The sequence below is a fragment of the Postia placenta genome, assembly GCF_002117355.1.
Source record: "Postia placenta MAD-698-R-SB12 unplaced genomic scaffold POSPLAscaffold_23, whole genome shotgun sequence".
Lineage (NCBI taxonomy): Eukaryota > Fungi > Basidiomycota > Agaricomycetes > Polyporales > Adustoporiaceae > Rhodonia > Rhodonia placenta.
The window spans coordinates 37,042-56,330 of NW_020169854.1; the positions used below are offsets into that span (position 1 = coordinate 37,042).

Consider the following 19,289-nt stretch of genomic DNA (forward strand, 5'->3'; position numbering starts at 1 on the left):
TCATCCATGTTTGCGTTAACGTGACAGTAGTGTATGATAGTACAAGTATAAAACGGTGGCCTCTTCAGAAAATTATGCTTCCAAAACCCGGAAGATCTGCAGAATGGTTGTCAACCTTCCGAACATGCACGTCATGATGCCTTGAACCGTTACCTTTACACTTCCACTCTTGAGATCCTCGAGGCGATAACTAGCCGATTCCACAGTCTAGCATGGATGATGAGAGCAGTTCGGCAGCGTGAAAGGATACTACGAACCTGCTGTCCTACATGCTGATTCGCTTGGAACACCTTGACCTTGGCCTTCTTCACCTCGTAATCCCCGATGATTGCGTAAAGAGGCGCGTCTGTCCCAACGGTCTGATGGTAGCTCTGCAAGCCCTTGTGCCCCTTGAATTTCGCGTCGTGGATGACGATCACGTCCCCTGGCATTACATCGCTGACACGGCGCTGAACCGAGGATCCGTTCTGCGCATAGATCAGGTAGCCAAACGAGTCGTACGGGGCCACGGGCTGTGTGGCTGTCGGCACTTGACCGAGCACGGACGTGACAAACCCAAGATAAGAGCCGTCGCCAACCAACGTCTTCTTGGACTTGTCGAAGAGCACGGTTGCAACTTCGTGGATCTGTACTCCTACACGTCCCCATTGGGCCACAAGGTCGTCTGCAGTGAGATGCACTTCAGCGCGGGGCGGGGCCGGCGGCTCTGCGCGTGGCTGGCTTGGTTGTCCCATAGACCCTTGTTTAGCCGGAGGAGGGGGCGGATAGTTGGTTGAATCCTCTGACCATTGACCGGACAAGGATAAATCCGTTTCCCCACCGAAGTCGACGCTTGGGATAACCGCGGCATGCGGCATCTCCCATTGGGCATCGGAAGTCTCCGCAGGAGGAACGGGCGGAGGGGGAGGGGGCGGTGCCGTTCGCGGAAGGGGATGCGCTTTCTTGAGACTGACCGTCCTCGGAGGCGGCAGAGGCGGTTCTTCAGCTTCTTCCTCTTCTACCATCACATATTCTGCATGCGTTTCTTGAGGAATAGGAGCTGGTCGGGTCGGAGGAGGCTGAGGGGGATAGTCAAATGCAGCACTAGTAGTGGCACCGGGTTCAGTCGGTTTGGCAGGTTTTGAAGGGACAGGGACCTGCGGGACCGGAGGCCGTAATCCTGGAGGAACTGGAGGACGGTTTGGGTCAATTGAGGATACGCGCCGGCCTTGCCTTGACGGTACAGGCGGTGGGGCCTCATCCTGAGCGTCTGCGTACGAGATCTCTTCAGCTTCACTCTCCTCGTGTTCTACCTGCTCTCCATCTTCCTCGAATGCTTCGGCTGGGGGCGGTGACAGGGGCACAGACCGTTGAGGCGGAGGTGACTTCGTGCGATCAGGCCCTTCCAAAGCATCTCTCGAATCCTTCCGCGGTGGTGGCTGCTGGGTGACAGCTCCTGGAATCATACCGAAACGCATACCGCCCATGCCAGCAATCCTAGCTGCAATGCGCTGCTTGCGAGCGAACTCATCTTCTTCCTCCTCTTCCTCCTCAGGCTGAGCTTCCTGTTCCGAGCTCCTTCTTTCAGATGTTGATATGTCCTCTCCAGCAGATACCTCTGCTTCCGGGGCCGGCTGCGGACGGCGGACGGGCGGAGGTGGGGGTGCCCCGAAGCGAATCCCCCCCAGCTTAGCCATTCGCTCCGCAATAGTACGGCGACGTGCGTGCTCCGTATCTTCCGCTGCGTCAGCGGCGGGTTCCTCAGGTGCGGATGAGCGCTCCAGCGTCGCTGGTGGAGGTGGCGAGCTTGCGAGAGGCGGTACATTGACTGGTTGTGACTCGGAAAGAGGACCTGCTGGCCTCATGGGACTCCTAGGGCTGTAGAACGTGGGATCTATGGGATCTGTCCAACAAGAGCGTTAGCTCATTCTCACCAACAACGCGATGCACGAACCTCCGGACTCACCGCCGTCCGAGTCATCCAGCAATTCCTGTGTACGGATACTATGGATAACGGTTGGCGAAGTCACTGACCCTGCGCCTGTGGATCGCAGAGATGCAGAACGTGCAGGCACCTGCACTTGAGATATAGGTCGATGCGGTCGCTGAGGCGGTGGTGGAGGTGGGGAAGGCGACCTGGGCGGTGAAGGATGCTCTGCGATGTATTCGTCCTGTGGATGCTGCTCCGTAATGTGCACCGGGACGGGGACGGAGACTCGCCGCGGTGGTGGAGGTGGGGGCACTTCCTCTTCCTCCTCCGCATATGCCATCTCTTCCTCGTGTTGTCGCGCATCATCCTGCGGCTGTGCCAACATAGGTTCCAAGGGCTCGTCGTCAGTTTGAATATACTCTAGCTCGCGAATGTCGCCGTCGAGAACGGAGCTTTCGTAGCCGTCCTCGTCATGCTCAAAGGTCTCGTACTGCTCAGGCTCCTCGACTTCCAAGTACGTAACAGGCCTTTCCGTATGCAGACTCTTCCCAGGACGTTCAAGTACAGGTCGGGAATCTGTAGGAGAAGTTGGCGGGCGCGTATTCCTGTGGACGGGCGGTGGCGGCGGTGGAATCGCTTCTTGAAACTCTTCCTCATAATCGGCTTGTTCCTCTCGCTCATCCTCAGGGATTCGCGGAGGAGCTCGGGGAGGGGGCGGCACAGAATGTCTCAGCGACGCTGAACGGGAGGGAGAGACCTCTGGGTCGGGCTGCAGCGGGGAGCTTGGAATCGGGGGCGGGGGGCGGACCGCTGGTAAAGACGGAGGCAGCCTCGCGATATCACGAGCGGCATCAAGCTCTTCATGAGATTCGTAGTATTGATGCTCTGCCTGTGTGTCATATTCGTCAGTATCATGATCGGCGTCTTCGGGGACTTCAGCACGCCCGAGATGGGTCGGATGCTCTTCATATTGCGGGTCCAGTTCATCTGCATCGTCCTGATACTGCTCCCCGGCGGACTCTTGCTCATCTGGGAATGCATCGTGGAACCCATGCGGCGTGACTCCTTCCCGATCTTCCTCTTCGGGGACAACCTCAACTGGCTCCGAAATGGACATAGGCTCCTCGTGGAGGTTGGATGCGATGAACCCGTGGTCTACACAAAGAGAAGACATCAATCACTATTATACACTATGCTCGCACTCAAAATTCACCATCCTGAGATGCCCTACGTGAGGGTAGCTCCCTGTTCGATTGCACCGATGCCACACTTCCCTTCCTGCCCAACACGTCGGGCCTCGATGATGTAGGGACGGGCGGTAGAGGGCGGGGTGGATCAACCGCTTGGTCACTGCTGGCCAGCTGCGATCCAACGGAGTCCGTGCTACCGCGTCTAAGAGCGGACGCGAGAGTTGCTTCGGGAGATCGAGCACGATCTACGGAGCCATGACTGTCTTTCCGCAGGCTCTGGCGACGGTCGACAGAGGGAAGCGGGGGTGAGGTTGGTGGCGAAGTCGGGGCAGGTAGCGGGAGGCCGCTCAGTGGGTTGATACCACCCGCCTTCGCAAGACGCTCGGCGATGCGCTTCCGTCGTGCCTCCTCATCTTCCTCTTCTAGCTGTTCTGGCTCAGAGCTAGGCACAGCGGAAGTATGCACGTACTCGGCAGGCACTACAACCGTGTCCTCCGGTGTTGGCATGTCGTCGCTCGAGCTGTGAGGAGTGACATCCTCAGACTGAACTGTGATATGCTCCCCAGAGCCTGGCGAAGTAGCCTGGTGGTTTCCAGACTCCAGATCCGTATCATGTGCATGTTCCGCAGTCGCGACGTGGCCGAGTGCTCTCTCTCCTTCAGCTGCAGGTTCTTGAGCTTGCGCAGTTGCCTCGCTCTCAGTGACGTGCATCTTCTCGAGGAGTGGCTCGACTTGAGATTCCCGTACTTCCGGCTCGCGATCACCATGCGCTGGCTCAGCCGTAGTTATAGCCTGGTCGGGCGTAGTGCCAGGTATAGGAGACGGGCTCTGGTTCACGACACCCTCTTCCAATACTATCGCGGGTGAAGGTGAAGGCGACTTGGCAGCGCGTTTGCGCGGGGGCGCAGCTCTGCGAGGGGCAGCGGGCACTGGCATACTAGAGGGAGATTTAACAGCGGTAGCGGCCTCTGGCGAAGGTGACAACAACGCCGGGTCTTTGCCCTCGGATGCGCCTAGAATGTATGTTATTACTGTAGTGATCAGGGCATATGGTAGAACAAACCTGCGCGTGCATCTTCTCCCTGTCCAGAAATGACAGACACCGATGGCACCGACGGAGGTGACACAGCAGTAGGTGCTGATCATCGGTCAGGGCAAGGCTTAACAGACTCACAGAAACGAGGGCTCACATTGTGGGACATCAGACGGTTTCTCCACTTCGTCCTTTGGTGCCTCTGGTTTCTTGACCTCCGGTTTCTTGCCGAACATGGGCGGTGCCATACCAACTCTGGCACCTCCGAGACGAGCCAGACGAGCTGCAATGGCAGCACGGCGCTGCCTCTCCTCCTCCTCGGGATCGGGTTCGCCTTGGGCTTCCTCTTGGGCAGGGCGCTCCGTCTCTTCTGAGCCCTGGCGTTGTTCTTCCTCCGCCTCCGCATGAGCATGAGCATCAGACGTAGCAGCCTTGGGCTTCTCCTCGTCGTCGTTTTCATCGTCTACGGGGGCGGCGACGACCGGAGGAGGTTTCCACTTAGGCTTCTCGGTTGCTGGCTTCGGGGGCAGCGACGAGCCTCCTCCAAACGCGTTCAGGCCTTGCAGGGCAGCCATTCGCTCCTTGAGACTGCCGCCTTGGCCAATGGAAACCTTTGCGTCTGCAGCAGACATGCCAGCGGCGGCTTTGTCGGCACCATGACCAGTGTCGCTTGTAGGAGGAGACAGCGGGGGGGAGCGCGCTCGCGGCTTCCACGATGCACCACCTGCAGGCTTGGGACGGGGAGCTGGTGGAGGAGGGGCAGCCGAGCCCTTGTTCTCGAATGCTGCAATGCGGTCTCGCAACGAGCCTAGCTTCTTGGGAGGGTCAGACATGGCTGCGCGCTGTGACGGTCGGCGTCGAGCTGGTGTCGTCAGAACGCGGTAACACTTATCAGTACACTTGCCAATTCGGGCCTTATACCGACAACAGATCCGAATCTAATGATGAATTCATCTTCGCTCTCTTCAGCGTGAAACCTAGTACACCGCTTCTATCTAGGTATATCATACATCACTTCTAGATTCCGCCTCTAACTAGGACCAACACGAGATCGATGTATGGGACTTGCTCGTGGGGAAACCCGTCGAGCATCACTCAGAGGACTCGTTCAGTCTAGGACTCGTTCGTATGTAGGGCAGGCTCTATGGGGAGTTTGCGTAACCAGAAGGGCCCTACATGCGCCTGGTCAGTGAGAGGTCTCCGAAACTTACATCTCATTCGTACCGACTGGATCGTGCCTATCATGGTGTACTGTGGTCCAAGCGCCCAATACGCCAAAGCTCGATCGTACGCCTCCCACTTGCACGCCTTCAGAGCTGAAACGAATAGGGCATCAGCGACAAGCGACAAGCGACAGTCGTAAGACTAGATATGGAGCGGGCTACGGACCTCCATAATGCCCTGCCCTGTTCTCCAGATTTCTGGTGGCGTGGATCAGCGTTGATGACAGAGCGAACTCGCTGCTGAACCCGCTTACAAAGTGCCAACGAATCTGATTGTCTGGGGTCACTTTGAGCCAGCCCACCATGGTAGCGTGGTTGTCGATCGAGCCCGCAAAGTTAATCTTGGGCCGGGTTGGATGATCTGGATCGGGCTCCGTAGAGAGAACTCGCATGACGACGTTCCTCGAGCGACATATTTCCACAAATTCTGGATCCTCGAAAATCATGACCTGCAGTGGATGATTGTCCGACAGCTGGGATAGTTAGGGCATTCGTGCAGCTAACAGGGAGTGTAGGGAAACCTACATTGAAGCTATTATAGACTAGTCGTGGACAATCAGGCATGGCGCCATGACATGGGAGGGGAGAACGCACCAAGAAGCTCTCGATGATCCACAAAGCAGAATGTGCACCGCCAAATGCCCGCAACGCCTGCCCAATCGTCCACTTGGTTCAGGTCGAGACCTTCCGGAATGATGCTCTGACAATATGGGAGGCTCATGGGGTAGAGTGTCATCCCCCACCGCTCCGAGTCGGTAGGTTGATACGGCTCTACAATCTGCATGGAAACAACGTGGTGTATCTTCAGCATGTGTTCCCAGTTGACGCGGCCGCTGCCGTCCATCATGAACGGCCCAAACTCGTTGTCCCACTTGTAACGGCGCATGGCATACACGTAGGCGCGCGACTCTACGCGCTTGGCGGGATCGTAGTCGGCCATTGTCAAACCATAGCATGTATGCAGGTGGCTGCACAGTTGGACTTCTTCTTCAGATGGCTGAGCGTGCTCCAGGAACTTGCCCCCACCGAGCCGCAAAGCCAGCCAGACGAGGTTCAGGGACAGCTGGCCGGCGCTTGCAGAGTTTGGAGCTGGGGGTAGACTGCACGCCAGGTCTAGCAGTGTGTTCAGAACGGAGCAACGCTCTTCGGATGAGAACTTTGCGCCATCCTTGATGACAGTCTGCGCCCTGACAATACACTGTAGGCGAGTCCTCCAGTCGACTGCTGAAGGCAGGGGGTCGCCAAGGGCTGTCCGGCACTTGCTCGGATCGTCGAGAGGTTCTGCCAGATATAAAAGACGCCATAGACGTTGATCTGGTGACTCGTAGATATATGTGTGTAGAAGGCTGCAGGATTGCGCAACGAACGCTATGTCGACCGGATCGAGTTCCAGTAGAATCTGCTCCACGATCTCAGGTGGGAGATCAAGCATGTGCATCGCTGACCGATAGTTCTGGAATTGGATGTTCGTGCCCTTGCTGTATAGAACCTGTATCCCATGATTACTACGTGAACTCGAGGGTAACGGAACAATGAAGCCCAATACCCTTCACAGATTCTCAGATGACTGAGAAGCTCGATTCTACCAGGATTGGTGAGTTCACGACTCCCAAAATCTATATGAACGCCTTACTTCGTTTAAATTATGACTATGACGGTAGTAGGACGAGGCAAGTTCTGCTGCAGTGACGACTCACTGTATTCCAACACAGTATTGGTCATCTCCGGCCTGCCGGATCTAGCTACATATCGCCGTGCCATATTTGGTAGGTTCTGTAGTTCGCATCGGAGTGCTCGACGTTAGATATGGATCGACTGTCATCCATGTCCGTGTATGGTTAGCAACGCAGACTAGCTCGATGTGGGCGACAGAGTTGGACAGAGTTGGCCTCATGATGTAGAAGGGCTTACGCTACATAATGTACGACAAGTAGATGAGCAGAACAGCGAATAAAACATGACAAGGATATTGAAACATCAAAGCACCTATAAACATGGAAAGAATTCCTGACTCACAAACCTGCTGCATCCCCTATCAGCACTCCTCGTGCCCATGCTGAATCACTCATCAGCCTATCCGCGAATAATTCTCCAAGCACCTCCCCGAGCTGCCGTATGATTTCTGCATCAGCTTGATTCGATTGGTCCAAAGGCACAGGGCTGGAACTTTGCGGATGTAGCACTCGAAACGCGTCCTGTTGCGAGATATAAAGCCGCCTGTTGATTACAGTATAACATAGGCTTACCATGACGGACTCGGCAATGCCGCTATCCTCTCCTGGCATACATTCACTTCCTATCACCTTTGCACCACCACCCTCCACAAGCCCTTTCCGAACCGCTTCCTTCCCAATGCCCACGAGTCCACGTACTGCACCCTCCCTTGTACTCCGGCTCTTGCCGGGTGATATTAGGGCTAGTAGTAGTGTCTTCATGATTCGCGGAGGAAGCGACGGATATGTCGTCGAGTATTGTGTAAGTAACCGTGACAAAATATGAGATGCCGTGGTACGAAGGTTTACTGCATGGGAGTCTGGTAACGATGAATGTAGAAGTATTGAGAGAATTGGAGGTAGCAATTGATGCAGCTACGAACTCAATCGTCAGTCAATCGGCGGCAGCGAATTTGCGAACACCTACATATGGTTCAACAAATAATGTCGGGTTGTCAAGAAGCGCCCCTATAACGTCGAGAAGCACCTCCAACACCTGCCCATCATTATCACTTTGCACCCCATTTTTTAATGCTCCTACTACACCTTCTCCTACCCACCGCACAAGATACGGCAGCAAAGCTTGCAAGCCGGCGTCATTCCGTAGACTCGCAAGCGCTGCTGTCCGCTTTGTAAGGTCTGACGCGGAAGGAGGAAGCAGCGCAGATGTAAGTCGCGTGTAGTACAGCTGCAGCTCGCGCGAAAGCACTTGTTTTACTAGCTGCTGTTGTTGTTGTTGTTGCTTCTTCGCCGCTTGTATTGGTGATGGTCGATCTGATGGCGGCGTTGGCGGGAAGACGGAATGAGGTCGTGACGGTGAACCAGGCTTCACGGCCTGTTCCGTGTCGATATCTTTAGGGATGGCCGGAGGATTTTCCGGGATGAGGGGCTGGACGCCCTCAACGGCAAGCCAGTGGGCCGTCCACCGAGGCCCCTTGGGCAGCGTGAGCTTCTCTTCGCGCAGCACGCGCTCGAAGTCAATCTCCTCGTCCTCAATAAAGTACACAGAACCTGCCGCGGTGGTCTGAGGATGTGGTGGTGCTCGCCTGAACACAGGCGGGTTATGCGGGAAGTGTCCATACAGCGGTTCGATATTCAGCACGCGGAGGGCTTGGTCGATATCTGCTGTTGTCAAGGTCGTGCGTTTTGCATGTCTCATGAAGCGGGCCGCTTCCTGGAGATAGTGAGATGAAAGGACGGGGAGAACGCGTAGAAGCCACGCACCTCAATTACCTGATGGATTCGGTATTCCACATCGCTTGCCAAAGCGGAAGCGACTACATCGGGGAGATTCACAATGTTCAGAGATTCCGCAACATCCTAAGCAGCGCGTTCAGACGTCAAGTGTGAGCCATACGGGATACCTCTGGTGCTCGTACTCGTATAGAATCAGCCTTGAAGACACCGGCGGTCGGTTGGTGTGAGTGAAGGCGTGGCTTCATGTTGGGTTTGTTCATGATATACGAGAAGGCTCGGCTCACACTGAGGAGGATGGGCTCACAGCGGCGGCAGAGTTAGCGGTAGCAAGGCAAATTGAATTTGTAAAGCCTCAGATGCAGTATTGAAAGTAGAAGCAGGTCAGAAGTGGAAGGCGACCTCGGGAGACGGCGTAAGTCACGTGAAACATCCGAGCGAGCAGGTGTGAGCGCTTACCACTGGCCATCCCACTTTGTCCCTGCTACCATCGTCTTACCTGCTCTTGAGGCTGTCGTGCCAGTGAATGGTGATTGCGACTGGTCTAATCTGTCTTGTATCACAGCCCGGAAGGTTATACTAGCCAAGCCATTATCACTGGCCAGAATATGGTCCTCATGTCTCTGAACGAAGATGTCCTCATCTATATCGCCTCTTTCCTCACATCTTACGATGCGTGGCAACTAGCCCAGACGTGCCGTACTGCATACTTGATTGCTTTTCCTCGCTCTCTGGCTGAAATCGACTTCCAATCCTGGGGATGCCAGCGCGGCGGGTGGCGCCGACGAAGCAGCCGGGACCGATGGGGTCGTATCGCGAAGTTCTGCAACTTCATCATGGCGGGCGCTGACCAACGTGCACCTTGCATCAAGGTACTGCATCTCAGGGGGCAGGCACTCAAATATTATCCGACACCTAGCGATGACGTCAAGTCTATTCTTACAGATGTCCTGCGCCACACAACCTGTGTGAGAGAACTGTATCTTGTCGATATGGACCCGGTCCTGGAAGCGTATCCCGAACTTGCGGATACTGTGGCTGCCCTGTCAAGCGTTGAGTGTCTTCATGTCACGAATGCTGGCAGCTTTGTCCTGCACATGTTATCAAGAATGACATCCTCCCCCAAGCAGCTTATTTACCACCGCGATACGATATTGTTCCTGCCACGCAGGCACACTTGTTTAGAGGCGTTGCGATCTTCAGTCCTAACGTCGCGAATCGAGACGCTGGCACTGGTTGTCAATGATAACACCCTGGATGACATTGGTACCAAGTTCGTATTGCCTTCCGTTCACACTCTGCAGCTGAGTGGCACAGCGGCGGTGCCGTCTAAACTGGCATGCTGTTTCCCGAACGTTCGATCCATGTCATTCTCTCTAACGGGACCATCTCAACTTCTGGACTGGCCTGGTCTAGATTTTGCGGGGTTTCTACCAAGCTCATCCGATGTCAAGATTTGTATGCCTATCCGTCGCGTTGAACTTGTCGGCCACATTGGCTCGTCTAGGACTCTGCGATACTTCCGAAACGCGTCACCGACGGTTCTCTGCGTAGAAGAACGGGATGTCCACATTCGCCGCGAGGATATACAATCACTGGACGAGTACTTGCCGCAGGTAAGGTTTCTAGAGCTGCGCATCCGTGGCGCTCTGAATATTGTGGTAAGTGCCAGGAAGCCCCTTTGCCTGATCACGGCCTGACAGTTCGCATTGCAGGATGACTTTCTACTCACATTGCGATCTGTACCGCTCGTCGCTTTATGTCTACGTGTTTGCAATAAACGTCAGACCAAGCCTGATGAGGTACAGCTTGCTGTCCTGCGCGCCCGAGCGCGCTTCTGCATTCCCACCCTGCAATACGTCCAGATTGTCGTGGTGCATGAACCTGAGAAGCTTCGTCCGCCGTTCACTTCTTCGCGGTGGTATAGAATCATCGCGCCAGTGAACGCGGACTATGACTTTGAGCTACAAGCGCTGTCCGATGTTGAGGGACACCTGCTCTACCAACAGCTGTTAGACTTGCATCCCACCCCCGCCGATGGCAGGCAGAGCCGCCCTGGGGTGAGCGTGAGCGCGTCCGTGCGCGGGGTGGCCTAGACCTTCTGCGTTCCGGTTCGTACTGCCAGGCAACAGGCACCCCGCGTGCGCTTGCGTTCTGCGCCTACCTCTCCGCAGCCCCTCATCTCGCAGCGCACATCCGCGTGCTCAAACTAGACGGAACCGTCCTGTTCGAGCGCGTCCCGCTCGGCGAAGACTATCGCGACGACTATTCGTGCACACTACTGCTCACGGAGGCCCTGTTGCACGCGACGAACGTCCGCGAGCTCTACCTCGTCATGATGGACGAGCCGCTGCGGCGGCACCCCAAGCTTGCTGACGTGCTGGCGGCGATGGACAACGTGGACGCTGTGGTCGCGAAGAACGGGCGGTGTCCTGTGTTTCAAGTGTTGGGGAGGATGAAGGCGTCCCCGCGCGAGTTGACCATGTGCTGCTATCTGCAGCCGGGGTATGCCAGCTGCGACGACATTGACCGCTTGGAGCTGGTCAAGGCGCTCGGGGCGCAGGACGCATGGAGGAGGCTCGAGGTGCTGCGGGTGCGGCCCTGGCTGGGGATGCCGGAGACCATGCAGGGGGAGATGATGCTGCCAAACCTGCGGGGGGAGGGGATGTTGCCAAGTGATGTGGTGTTTCCAAACGTGAAGACAGTCGAGCTGGCGGGTCCGAGCGTGCAGCGGGCTGACCTATGGAGGAGCATATGTCCGCAAGTCGAGCAGGTGCTGGAGGTGGATATGCTTAAATACGAGCAGGATATGTGGCCGACTTACCCGGTGACGTACCGTGTGATCTATTGATAGGTGATTCACAGTAAATAGGATGCGCCGTGACGCTCTCGAAATTGACCGGCGGGCGGGTGAGTTGTGTCGTTATTGTACCTGCCCTGTAGAGTGACATCGAATATCATGTCTGGGCATGAATTTGATTGGAGCACTGATCGTCGATTCCACGTGATCGACGCGCCCGACGTTGTGGAATGGGACCGTTATCCGTTCTCGTGAGTCCGACTGCCCGTTGCAGGGCGTTACTCCTGCAAAGTTTGACCGCTACATATATCCTGACGTTGATAGAACGTGTGCGGGATCGGATAGCTTCATAATGGAATACATTGTGACATAGAGTAAGGTTTGTTCTCATAACTCCACATGTGCCCGGAGGTATGTGCCGGGCACGTCAGACCCCTCGACGGCCTGTCCCAACTCGCATATTACATCCGCTGTGCCCATTTAGGTCCCGGGTGGTTTGGCTTCACTCCTCCACGTCTGACCATGTCCACCACCATCGCTGCCAGCTTCCAGGGTGTCCCTCTCAGTCAGCTCTTCCCAGAGCAGAAGGAAGGCTGGAGAGGGTGCGTGTCGTACTCATCCTTTCATAGCTGATGCTCTCCATGTTGACCTTTTTGCAGGTATATAGAGTGGGAGAACGAGCCGAAACGCAAGGAGATTGCGGCCAGGATCCTCAAGACCAAGAAGTTCACCCCCAGTCCTGGTACGGTTTTCCCCGCTCACCGCTGCCGCAAAAAAGCATATACATCGTCTTCTAGAATTCCAGCTCGAGCCTCTCCCCAAGACCAATCCGGTCCTCATCGGGCACCGCTGGAAGGAGTATCATGCTGCCCTCGGATTACAACGCATCGTCGATATCAGCTGGCAAACCGTGCTCAAAGAGAAGCCGGATATGATCCATCTCCTCGATTTTCCGTACAACGGCGAGACGCCGCGTAAACCCCTCATGCAGGGAAAACTCACGGACAACAAGCTTCACTTGTAGGGACCCATCTAAAGTCTTCGCTACATAGTTTAATATGCATTCCAATATGTAGTGTTCGCAACCACGGCGGCATCCCCGACATCGACGAGGACAAGTATGAGCTTGAAATTGGCGGCCTCGTGAACAAGCATTGCCGCATCAGCCTCAAAGACCTCAAGGATCCGGCCAAGTTCCCGTAGGTCTCTCCCCAATATTCCCCGCATATATGCTATCTGTTTGTTGGCTGTGAGACTGAATACCATTCAAACAGACAAATCACCATGACAGTCACACTGCAATGCAGCGGGACACGACGTATCGAGCAAATTCAAGAATACCCCGGCGAGGGGGACGAGTTGATTCAAGCCGTGAGCGCTCACTTCCTAACATGTTCTCCGGCGTCTCATGCTCTTCTATTGCTCTAGCCCTGGGGAGAAGGCGCGATGTAAGGTTTCGTATGCGTCTATCCTGTAGGCAGACCCTGATGTATTAATCATGCAGTGGCACGGCGGTCTACCGTGGTGTATCGCTCAAGAAAGTGCTCAAGATTGCATCCGGCGGCATCCAGCCCGAGGCCAAGCACATTGAATTTATCGCCGCAGATACCTACTTTAAGTATGTATCCCACCTTGAGACCACGCCTCCCATATTGTTATCGAAAGTTTCACCGTCAATATATAAACAATTCTAATCTCTTCCCTCACCGCTACAGGAAAGGTCAGGTCTTCAATTACGCCGTATCCGTGCCGTACCGCAAGGTGCGCCAGGCGGACGAAGTGCTCCTCGCGTGGGAGATGAACGGCGAGCCCCTGCCCAAGATCCACGGCTTCCCGCTGCGCGCTGTCATCACGGGTGTCATCGGCGCGCGCAGCGCGAAGTGGATCACGAGGATCAACGCGCTCGCGGAGCCCAGTCTTGCGCCCGTGCAGTCGCAGGAGTACATCTACTACACGCCCCAGGTGAGATCTTGTCCACCTCGTGTTTCGCCTCGCTGGTGCAACACAACGGAATGCGGAGATTGTGCGGTGCTGATGGCGATATGGTGCACTGGCAGATCGGGAAACAGAATGTCCAGTACTCGACCGGGTTCTCCATTCAGAACATGCCCGTCTCGTGCGTGATTCTTCTCTCTGCGTTTGACGAGCGCTGACCTAACGATCGAACACGATCCTTATCCGTGTCCAGGAGCGCCATTATATTCCCGCAGGACAAGGAGCTCATCGTGCACGATGGGGCGATCGAGCTTACTGGCTGGTCCTACAGTGGCGGCGGCAACTGGGTCGAGCGTGTCGAGGTGTCACCTGACGGGTACTCGCGCCCATTTCTCCCTCAGGGCCTTTCTGACCGTTGCATATAGCGGACATATCTGGTATGCCGTCAAACCGGAGGACCTGACCGAAAAGGTGACGCCCGGGGCCTGCATGCATCCGCGTTTCGACGTCGCGCGCTGACGTGTCCCTCTCAGCACTACCACGCGTGGCGTCTGTGGAAGATCCGCGTTCCAGTCGACGCCGAGGGCTGGATTGAGTTCTGCGTGCGCGCATGGGACTCGTCGTGCAACACGGAGCCGACGTTCGTGCGCTCCGCGTGGAAGTGCGTACTTCACCTTGTCCATACATCGTTGAGTGTCTGAGTGTCTGTTGACCTGCGCTCCGTTCAACAGCTGGGACCTGCACGTCACGTCGTCCGCGCACCGCATCAAGCTCTACAGCGTGAACAAGACGAAGCCTGCGACCGCGGCGCGCCTCGCGCAGTTTGCTGCTCGCGGAGAGTCGATCGCGCCGCTGACGAGGCCCAGTGAGGCGTCGCTTGAGGACATGACGGCGTTCGTAGAGGCGATGCGCAAGTACCCCCGCGAGCCGAGGACGGAAAATTAAGTGGAGCGGTCAGGGTGATTTCGATACGGCCTAGATGTATAGCGGAGGATACCATCACTTGTGCAGTTGTGCATGAGTGTTGTACAGTCAAATTTGTATCATGGAGGATTCGTTGTTGTACCTGTGTATTCATAAATGTCTTTTCGTGACACTTGAACAAACGAGTGCGTATGTCTTCGTTGATCTTTCACGCCCCAAAATATGGAAGAGTACAGACACCTCGCCAATGCGAATCCATAGGAATTGTGTATAATTCAAACTATACAAATAACCATCCCCACAAACAGGGGACAAACATCAAATTGTTGCATAGTAATACGGAACACAGAAACAGAACCCCATCCACTGTATCTAGAGCGGGATTAGCGATAGAATGGTTTATACACACGAGGTACAATAAAGAAACAATGTCAACGACAACAACAGGACAGCTAGATGTGATACCGAAAGCGTGGCGGTCGTGATGCATGACTCTACATGATATACATCGTCATACGCTACTGCGAGCTCTGCGCTTTCGCGCTGTTTTCTTCGGCAACGCGCATGACTTCCATGAGAAGCGTCTGCTGCTCTGTAGTGAGAGACGTGGTCGCGAGCTGGTAGAGGGGAGCATTCTTCATTTGGAAGGCTGCAGGAGAAAGTGTTAACGAGGAGGTCAACACAAGTGAAGAAGTCAACAGCGTACCGGTCAAGGCCTGCTTAAACGAGATGTACGGGTCAACGTGCTCAAGAGGGCTGAGATAGCCAAGCTCCTCGTCGATGTCCGTCTCCTCAGAGATATCGGACACATCGTCTCCCGCAGCCTGCCTTTGCGATTTCTCGCGCAGACGTGCACCCTATAAGATATACATCAACGACAGCTTTATCAGTCAAGCAATCGATAGTCCTACCTCGTTAGCGAGCATCTCGAGGTACGCAGAATCCTCGTCCCAAACGTCGTCTGCAGGTCCTGTTATTACACGAGGTCTCAGCAGTGAAGATTAGACATACCATCATCCTCATTAAGGTTGAAGAACTTAGAGTCATCTACGTCGCCATCAGAGTCGTCGTCATCGGCCTTGAAGGCATCCTCTAACGCCTGGCGGGCTATTGTGTTTATGAATGATGAGGTTGTGGATTTATCGCTGACGCATTGAGTACTCACCCTCGATCGCCTTGGGAAGATCCTTGAAAATGCTAAGAACGCCTGCGACGATGCCGGGCCAGCCCTCTTTGACGGTGTCCGGGATCTGCGCAGAATCCATCTCGAGGAGGGCGCACAGAGCCATGATGCTCAATTTCTTGTCGTGCACTCTGGGCAGGCGGTTTTCGGCGTTGATCGCCTCGAACCACTTGTCGAAGAACGTGCGTGCAGCTCCTGGGCGGATGTTTTCCATGATATGCAGGGCGGCGGCAGGGTTGTACAACACGGTGTTGATGAGTACCTCAAGGTTCGCTAGGCGGAGCGTGTTAGTGTTCGCAGCGTCAAGGACAGGCCAGGCGGTGGTGACGATAGGTTGCAGAGCCTGACCATGGGAAATTATTAACATTGGGTACAAGTCTGGATTGTGACGGCAAAACTCACATCGTCAATGTGTCCACGAAGGTTGAGCAGCATGGCCTCAGCAAGCTTGCAACCATTCACTGCATCGTTCTCGCCGAGGTGCTCGCTATTGATCGACGTGGTATAGATTTCGAGGATCATCTGCCTGTAGTCGGGACGGGCCTTGAAGACGTCCGGGCCGTAGGACAAGAAGTTATCTAGGCTAGGCAGCATCTCTGATGAACCAAATTGTTAGCGTTGCCCAGTAGCACTGCCCGCAAGGCTGTATGCTTACCATCCAAGAAATCAATGGCGTCGGACTTGAACATCTTGTATGTCAACTCGAAGACCGGCCACATATTAGGCGAGATGTTGCGCATCTTGAACGTGAGGCTATCCACAAGGTCATACATGTTGTCGAACAAGTCTGGAAGATCGTCATTAGCGGAGCTTATCGTAGGGTAGGGATAAGACCGTACCGAGCAACTTGTTCTCCAGGGTGAGCACGACGATAGGAATGATGATCTCCTGGATCTGGGCAAGGATCTCAGGAGACGAATCCACCGAGGCGACGATCTGCCCGTTTGATCAGCAATTGCGATCGTGGCATACGAAGATACACATACGGTGCCAATCGTCTTCGCAACACCCATTGCAGCAAACGTCTTGTCCTCACCGGTATCGCTCTCCATGAGAGCATCGAGATCCATCTCTCGATCCGATGTCTGCTCAGCAGCTGCAACGTCCCTCGCGAGTCGCGAGTAGGTGTCACACTGTATGAAGTGAGCGTGATGGCCATTAAAAGGAAAGGGCGAGTACATACGAGACGGGCAGTCAATTCTGCAGCAACGGGGAGTAACTCAGCGTGGTATTGTTCGACCATAGTTTCCATGCACGCGTTCAGGATGTCCAAATCAGTCTCCTCGGACAGCTTCAGGAGTGCTACGAGAAAGAATATCAGAAGGAGACTGCTAGCCACGTAGATATGCCACCTACTCTGGATGACCTTGCCGACCTGAGGTGCTACCGCAGCTTTCACTATAAAGTTGGTTAGAACACATTGCAGATGAACCGTCAACGTGACAGTCATACCTGAAGGATGGACAGTGATCATCTCGGTGAGGGCTAAGCTTGCTTGTATGCGAACAGGGAGTTCAGGGTCATCCAGGCAAGCCGCGACAGCCGTGAAGTGCCGACTCAGCACCTAAAATTATCTTCGATTGATCACAGCAAGAGCGTAAGCTTGACTGACATGCATACCTCGTCGCCAGACCATTGCATGCCAGCCTTCTCCATGGTGCCCAAGACCTCGCAAGCCTACATTGAATTTAGCACACTGAGAATGGAAAGAAGTATATAGCACGCATACAATAGCACGCATGTAACGTTCTGGACTGGAGAATTCGGGAAGTGCGTGTTGTACCATGAACTGCTCCATGTTGTTCTTGACGTCTGGGTGGCGCATAATGAACGGACCCAAAGCAGCGGTCATGTTCAAAGCACCAAATCGCTGGGGAGCTGCAGCTTTTCTATAGCAAGCGAAGCGTGGTCAAACCCCAGCCTATCATTTCTGCGGTATTGTAACGTACGATTGCAGCACCCGGTTGATGAATGCGAGAATGGGTAGGAATGTCGTCTTAGTTCTGTTGCTGGCAAGCGAGAAAAGGAAGGATGTTGCAGCTGAAACGGGAGTGTCGAAATTCTCGTATTCATCTAAAGCCTGTGTCAATAGTCACGACCTTTTCTGAAGATCGGCGTGCACGTACCGACGGAGGTTCGAACATAGTCGATCGGGTCAATATCCCACTGCTCCTGCCTCGCCGGAGTAAACGACAGCTGAGGGAACACATACGACGAGACGAGCGTCTCGAAATGGGGCTTAAGCATGACCCAAGTCGACTTCGGTTTGACACTGGAGGCACGATTTAGTGCTTTCCCCCATACCCGAGATCGAGCGAACGTACCACTCCGTGAAGAATGTGAGGATCTGATATTGACACTTTTTGGACAGCCACGCCTGGCCGGAGACAAAGAGTTCAATCTGGCGCAGGTAGACGTTGAAGATCTCGGGGGCGAATGTCGTAACAAAATGCTGCGCGAAGGCGCCATAGTCTTTCTGCATGGAGCTGGGCAGCTGCGAGGGGTTGCCGAAGCGGTGGAACAGGCGTCCAAGGATGCCATACGCCCACTTCTTCGCCTTCCACCACTCGCTGCGCTCCCGGTCGTCCTCATCCTCGGGCACGGCCTCCTTCGGGATCTGCAGGTTGACAACTTGGAACAGAAGTCTGCCCCAGGGCACGAGGCTGTCGGCATTTTGCTGATGGGCGCTGAGGTGCAGCACGATACTGGTTTTGTAAGCCTTCAGGATCATATGGAGCATGAAGGGGATCTCGGCCGATGCGTTTGCAGGCGGCGTTGAAAGCAGCCCGCTTGCAATGGTCACCAAACTCGGGAACAGCTCAGCGACGAGACCTGGGAGAACATCGCTTTCCTGGCGGAAACTTGGACAACGTGCGATAAGTAAGACGTGTGGCAAGCACAGGATGTGAGACGCACCGGAACGCCCTGATCATCTCTAGAGATGCGACGGACCCTGCAGATACCTCATGGATATTGCTGCTGTTCAGCATTTGCTTCACTTCGGGGAGAAGGGCAGACCAATCCTTCGGGAAATCGCGCTGCACGGCAGTTTTGAGAGCACTTGCAAGCTGCACAGTAATCAGCTTTGAAGGCGATGCGGCGAGTAAGGGCAGTATAGACGCTTTGAGAGCATTGCGATCCGATGGCGCGAAGGGAGTATGATCAGGCCGCTGCTGGGGAGTGTCGAGCAGATAGCATGATGCAACGCGATTCTTCAGGTAAACAGCGCCTGCTTGTCGAGTGGCGCTGTGGGGTAAAGATTGGTTAGTACGACGCGTCGGATCGTTGTAAAACGCGTCGAGACGCACAGCTCAACGCTATCATTGCCGATGATCTGCAGAAGAGCGGCAACCATGCCCTCCTGGCCGCCGATCTATGAAACAAGGTTACCAAGAAGTACAATGAAATGACCGCCACATGAGAACATGCCTTCCGAAGCTGCAGCTCTCCTGCCTTTTGAACATTTGGATCTGGGTTGTAGGTGCTCGCGAGGAGATTGGACAGTGTAGGCAGGTCCATCTGGGTGAATTCGTGGTGGATTGGAGAGTGATGACGGTGGCAACCGGCCAAGTGATTGACAGGAAGTAGTAATAGGGTATGGAAGAGGAGGGTATAGGGCAAAGAAACGGGCCACCGACTGGTTTGCCTTGGGTTTGTCCAAATTTTTTGGCGCGGCCGTGGGCAA

General features: G+C 54.9%; 7 protein-coding genes across 7 annotated transcripts; 2 read left to right on the forward strand and 5 right to left on the reverse strand.

Annotated features, from left to right (window-relative positions):
• Positions 1-150: 150 nt before the first annotated feature.
• POSPLADRAFT_1122398 (hypothetical protein) lies at positions 151-560 on the reverse strand (the record flags this gene model as incomplete). The annotated part of the gene is made up of 2 exons (XM_024483526.1): positions 151-207; positions 258-560. Coding segments are annotated over 2 exons (360 nt in total), but the record flags the coding sequence as incomplete, so codon positions are not given.
• A 2,536-nt stretch (positions 561-3,096) lies between these two features.
• POSPLADRAFT_1041936 (hypothetical protein) lies at positions 3,097-3,843 on the reverse strand. The gene has a single exon (XM_024478002.1). The coding sequence runs from the start codon at positions 3,808-3,810 to the stop codon at positions 3,112-3,114; it is 699 nt and encodes a 232-aa protein (XP_024333184.1). The 5' UTR covers positions 3,811-3,843; the 3' UTR covers positions 3,097-3,111.
• Positions 3,844-5,339: 1,496 nt separating this feature from the next.
• On the reverse strand, positions 5,340-6,787 carry POSPLADRAFT_1159843 (hypothetical protein; the record flags this gene model as incomplete). Its single annotated transcript, XM_024487466.1, has 4 exons — positions 5,340-5,448; positions 5,581-5,828; positions 5,881-5,897; positions 5,950-6,787. 4 exons carry the CDS (start codon positions 6,785-6,787, stop codon positions 5,340-5,342), a joined length of 1,212 nt encoding a protein of 403 aa, XP_024333185.1.
• A 580-nt stretch (positions 6,788-7,367) lies between these two features.
• POSPLADRAFT_1160142 (hypothetical protein) lies at positions 7,368-9,025 on the reverse strand (the record flags this gene model as incomplete). The annotated part of the gene is made up of 5 exons (XM_024487507.1): positions 7,368-7,550; positions 7,602-7,943; positions 7,996-8,742; positions 8,793-8,888; positions 8,948-9,025. The coding sequence occupies 5 exons, from the start codon at positions 9,023-9,025 to the stop codon at positions 7,368-7,370; spliced, it is 1,446 nt and encodes a 481-aa protein (XP_024333186.1).
• Positions 9,026-9,379: 354 nt separating this feature from the next.
• Positions 9,380-11,613, forward strand: POSPLADRAFT_1062559 (hypothetical protein; the record flags this gene model as incomplete). The annotated part of the gene is made up of 3 exons (XM_024481528.1): positions 9,380-10,423; positions 10,478-10,822; positions 10,888-11,613. 3 exons carry the CDS (start codon positions 9,380-9,382, stop codon positions 11,611-11,613), a joined length of 2,115 nt encoding a protein of 704 aa, XP_024333187.1.
• A 471-nt stretch (positions 11,614-12,084) lies between these two features.
• On the forward strand, positions 12,085-14,442 carry POSPLADRAFT_1050620 (hypothetical protein; the record flags this gene model as incomplete). The annotated part of the gene is made up of 13 exons (XM_024480027.1): positions 12,085-12,164; positions 12,222-12,304; positions 12,360-12,582; positions 12,639-12,761; positions 12,837-12,933; positions 12,991-13,010; positions 13,067-13,180; positions 13,278-13,524; positions 13,620-13,678; positions 13,751-13,873; positions 13,923-13,968; positions 14,031-14,158; positions 14,229-14,442. The coding sequence occupies 13 exons, from the start codon at positions 12,085-12,087 to the stop codon at positions 14,440-14,442; spliced, it is 1,557 nt and encodes a 518-aa protein (XP_024333188.1).
• A 269-nt stretch (positions 14,443-14,711) lies between these two features.
• Positions 14,712-19,123, reverse strand: POSPLADRAFT_1068094 (hypothetical protein; the record flags this gene model as incomplete). The annotated part of the gene is made up of 20 exons (XM_024482268.1): positions 14,712-15,070; positions 15,128-15,278; positions 15,333-15,382; positions 15,433-15,528; positions 15,587-15,947; positions 16,007-16,200; positions 16,260-16,391; positions 16,444-16,540; positions 16,591-16,737; positions 16,788-16,906; positions 16,961-17,002; positions 17,057-17,168; positions 17,225-17,281; positions 17,334-17,493; positions 17,554-17,677; positions 17,731-17,876; positions 17,929-18,465; positions 18,521-18,850; positions 18,913-18,977; positions 19,034-19,123. The coding sequence occupies 20 exons, from the start codon at positions 19,121-19,123 to the stop codon at positions 14,940-14,942; spliced, it is 3,141 nt and encodes a 1,046-aa protein (XP_024333189.1). The 3' UTR covers positions 14,712-14,939.
• Between the last annotated feature and the right edge of the window lie 166 nt (positions 19,124-19,289).

Coding starts and splice junctions, on each gene's coding strand:
- POSPLADRAFT_1041936 (XM_024478002.1), bottom strand. CDS start 3,810: ATGCACGTCACTGAGAGCGAGGCAACTGCGCAAGCTCAAGAACCTGCA.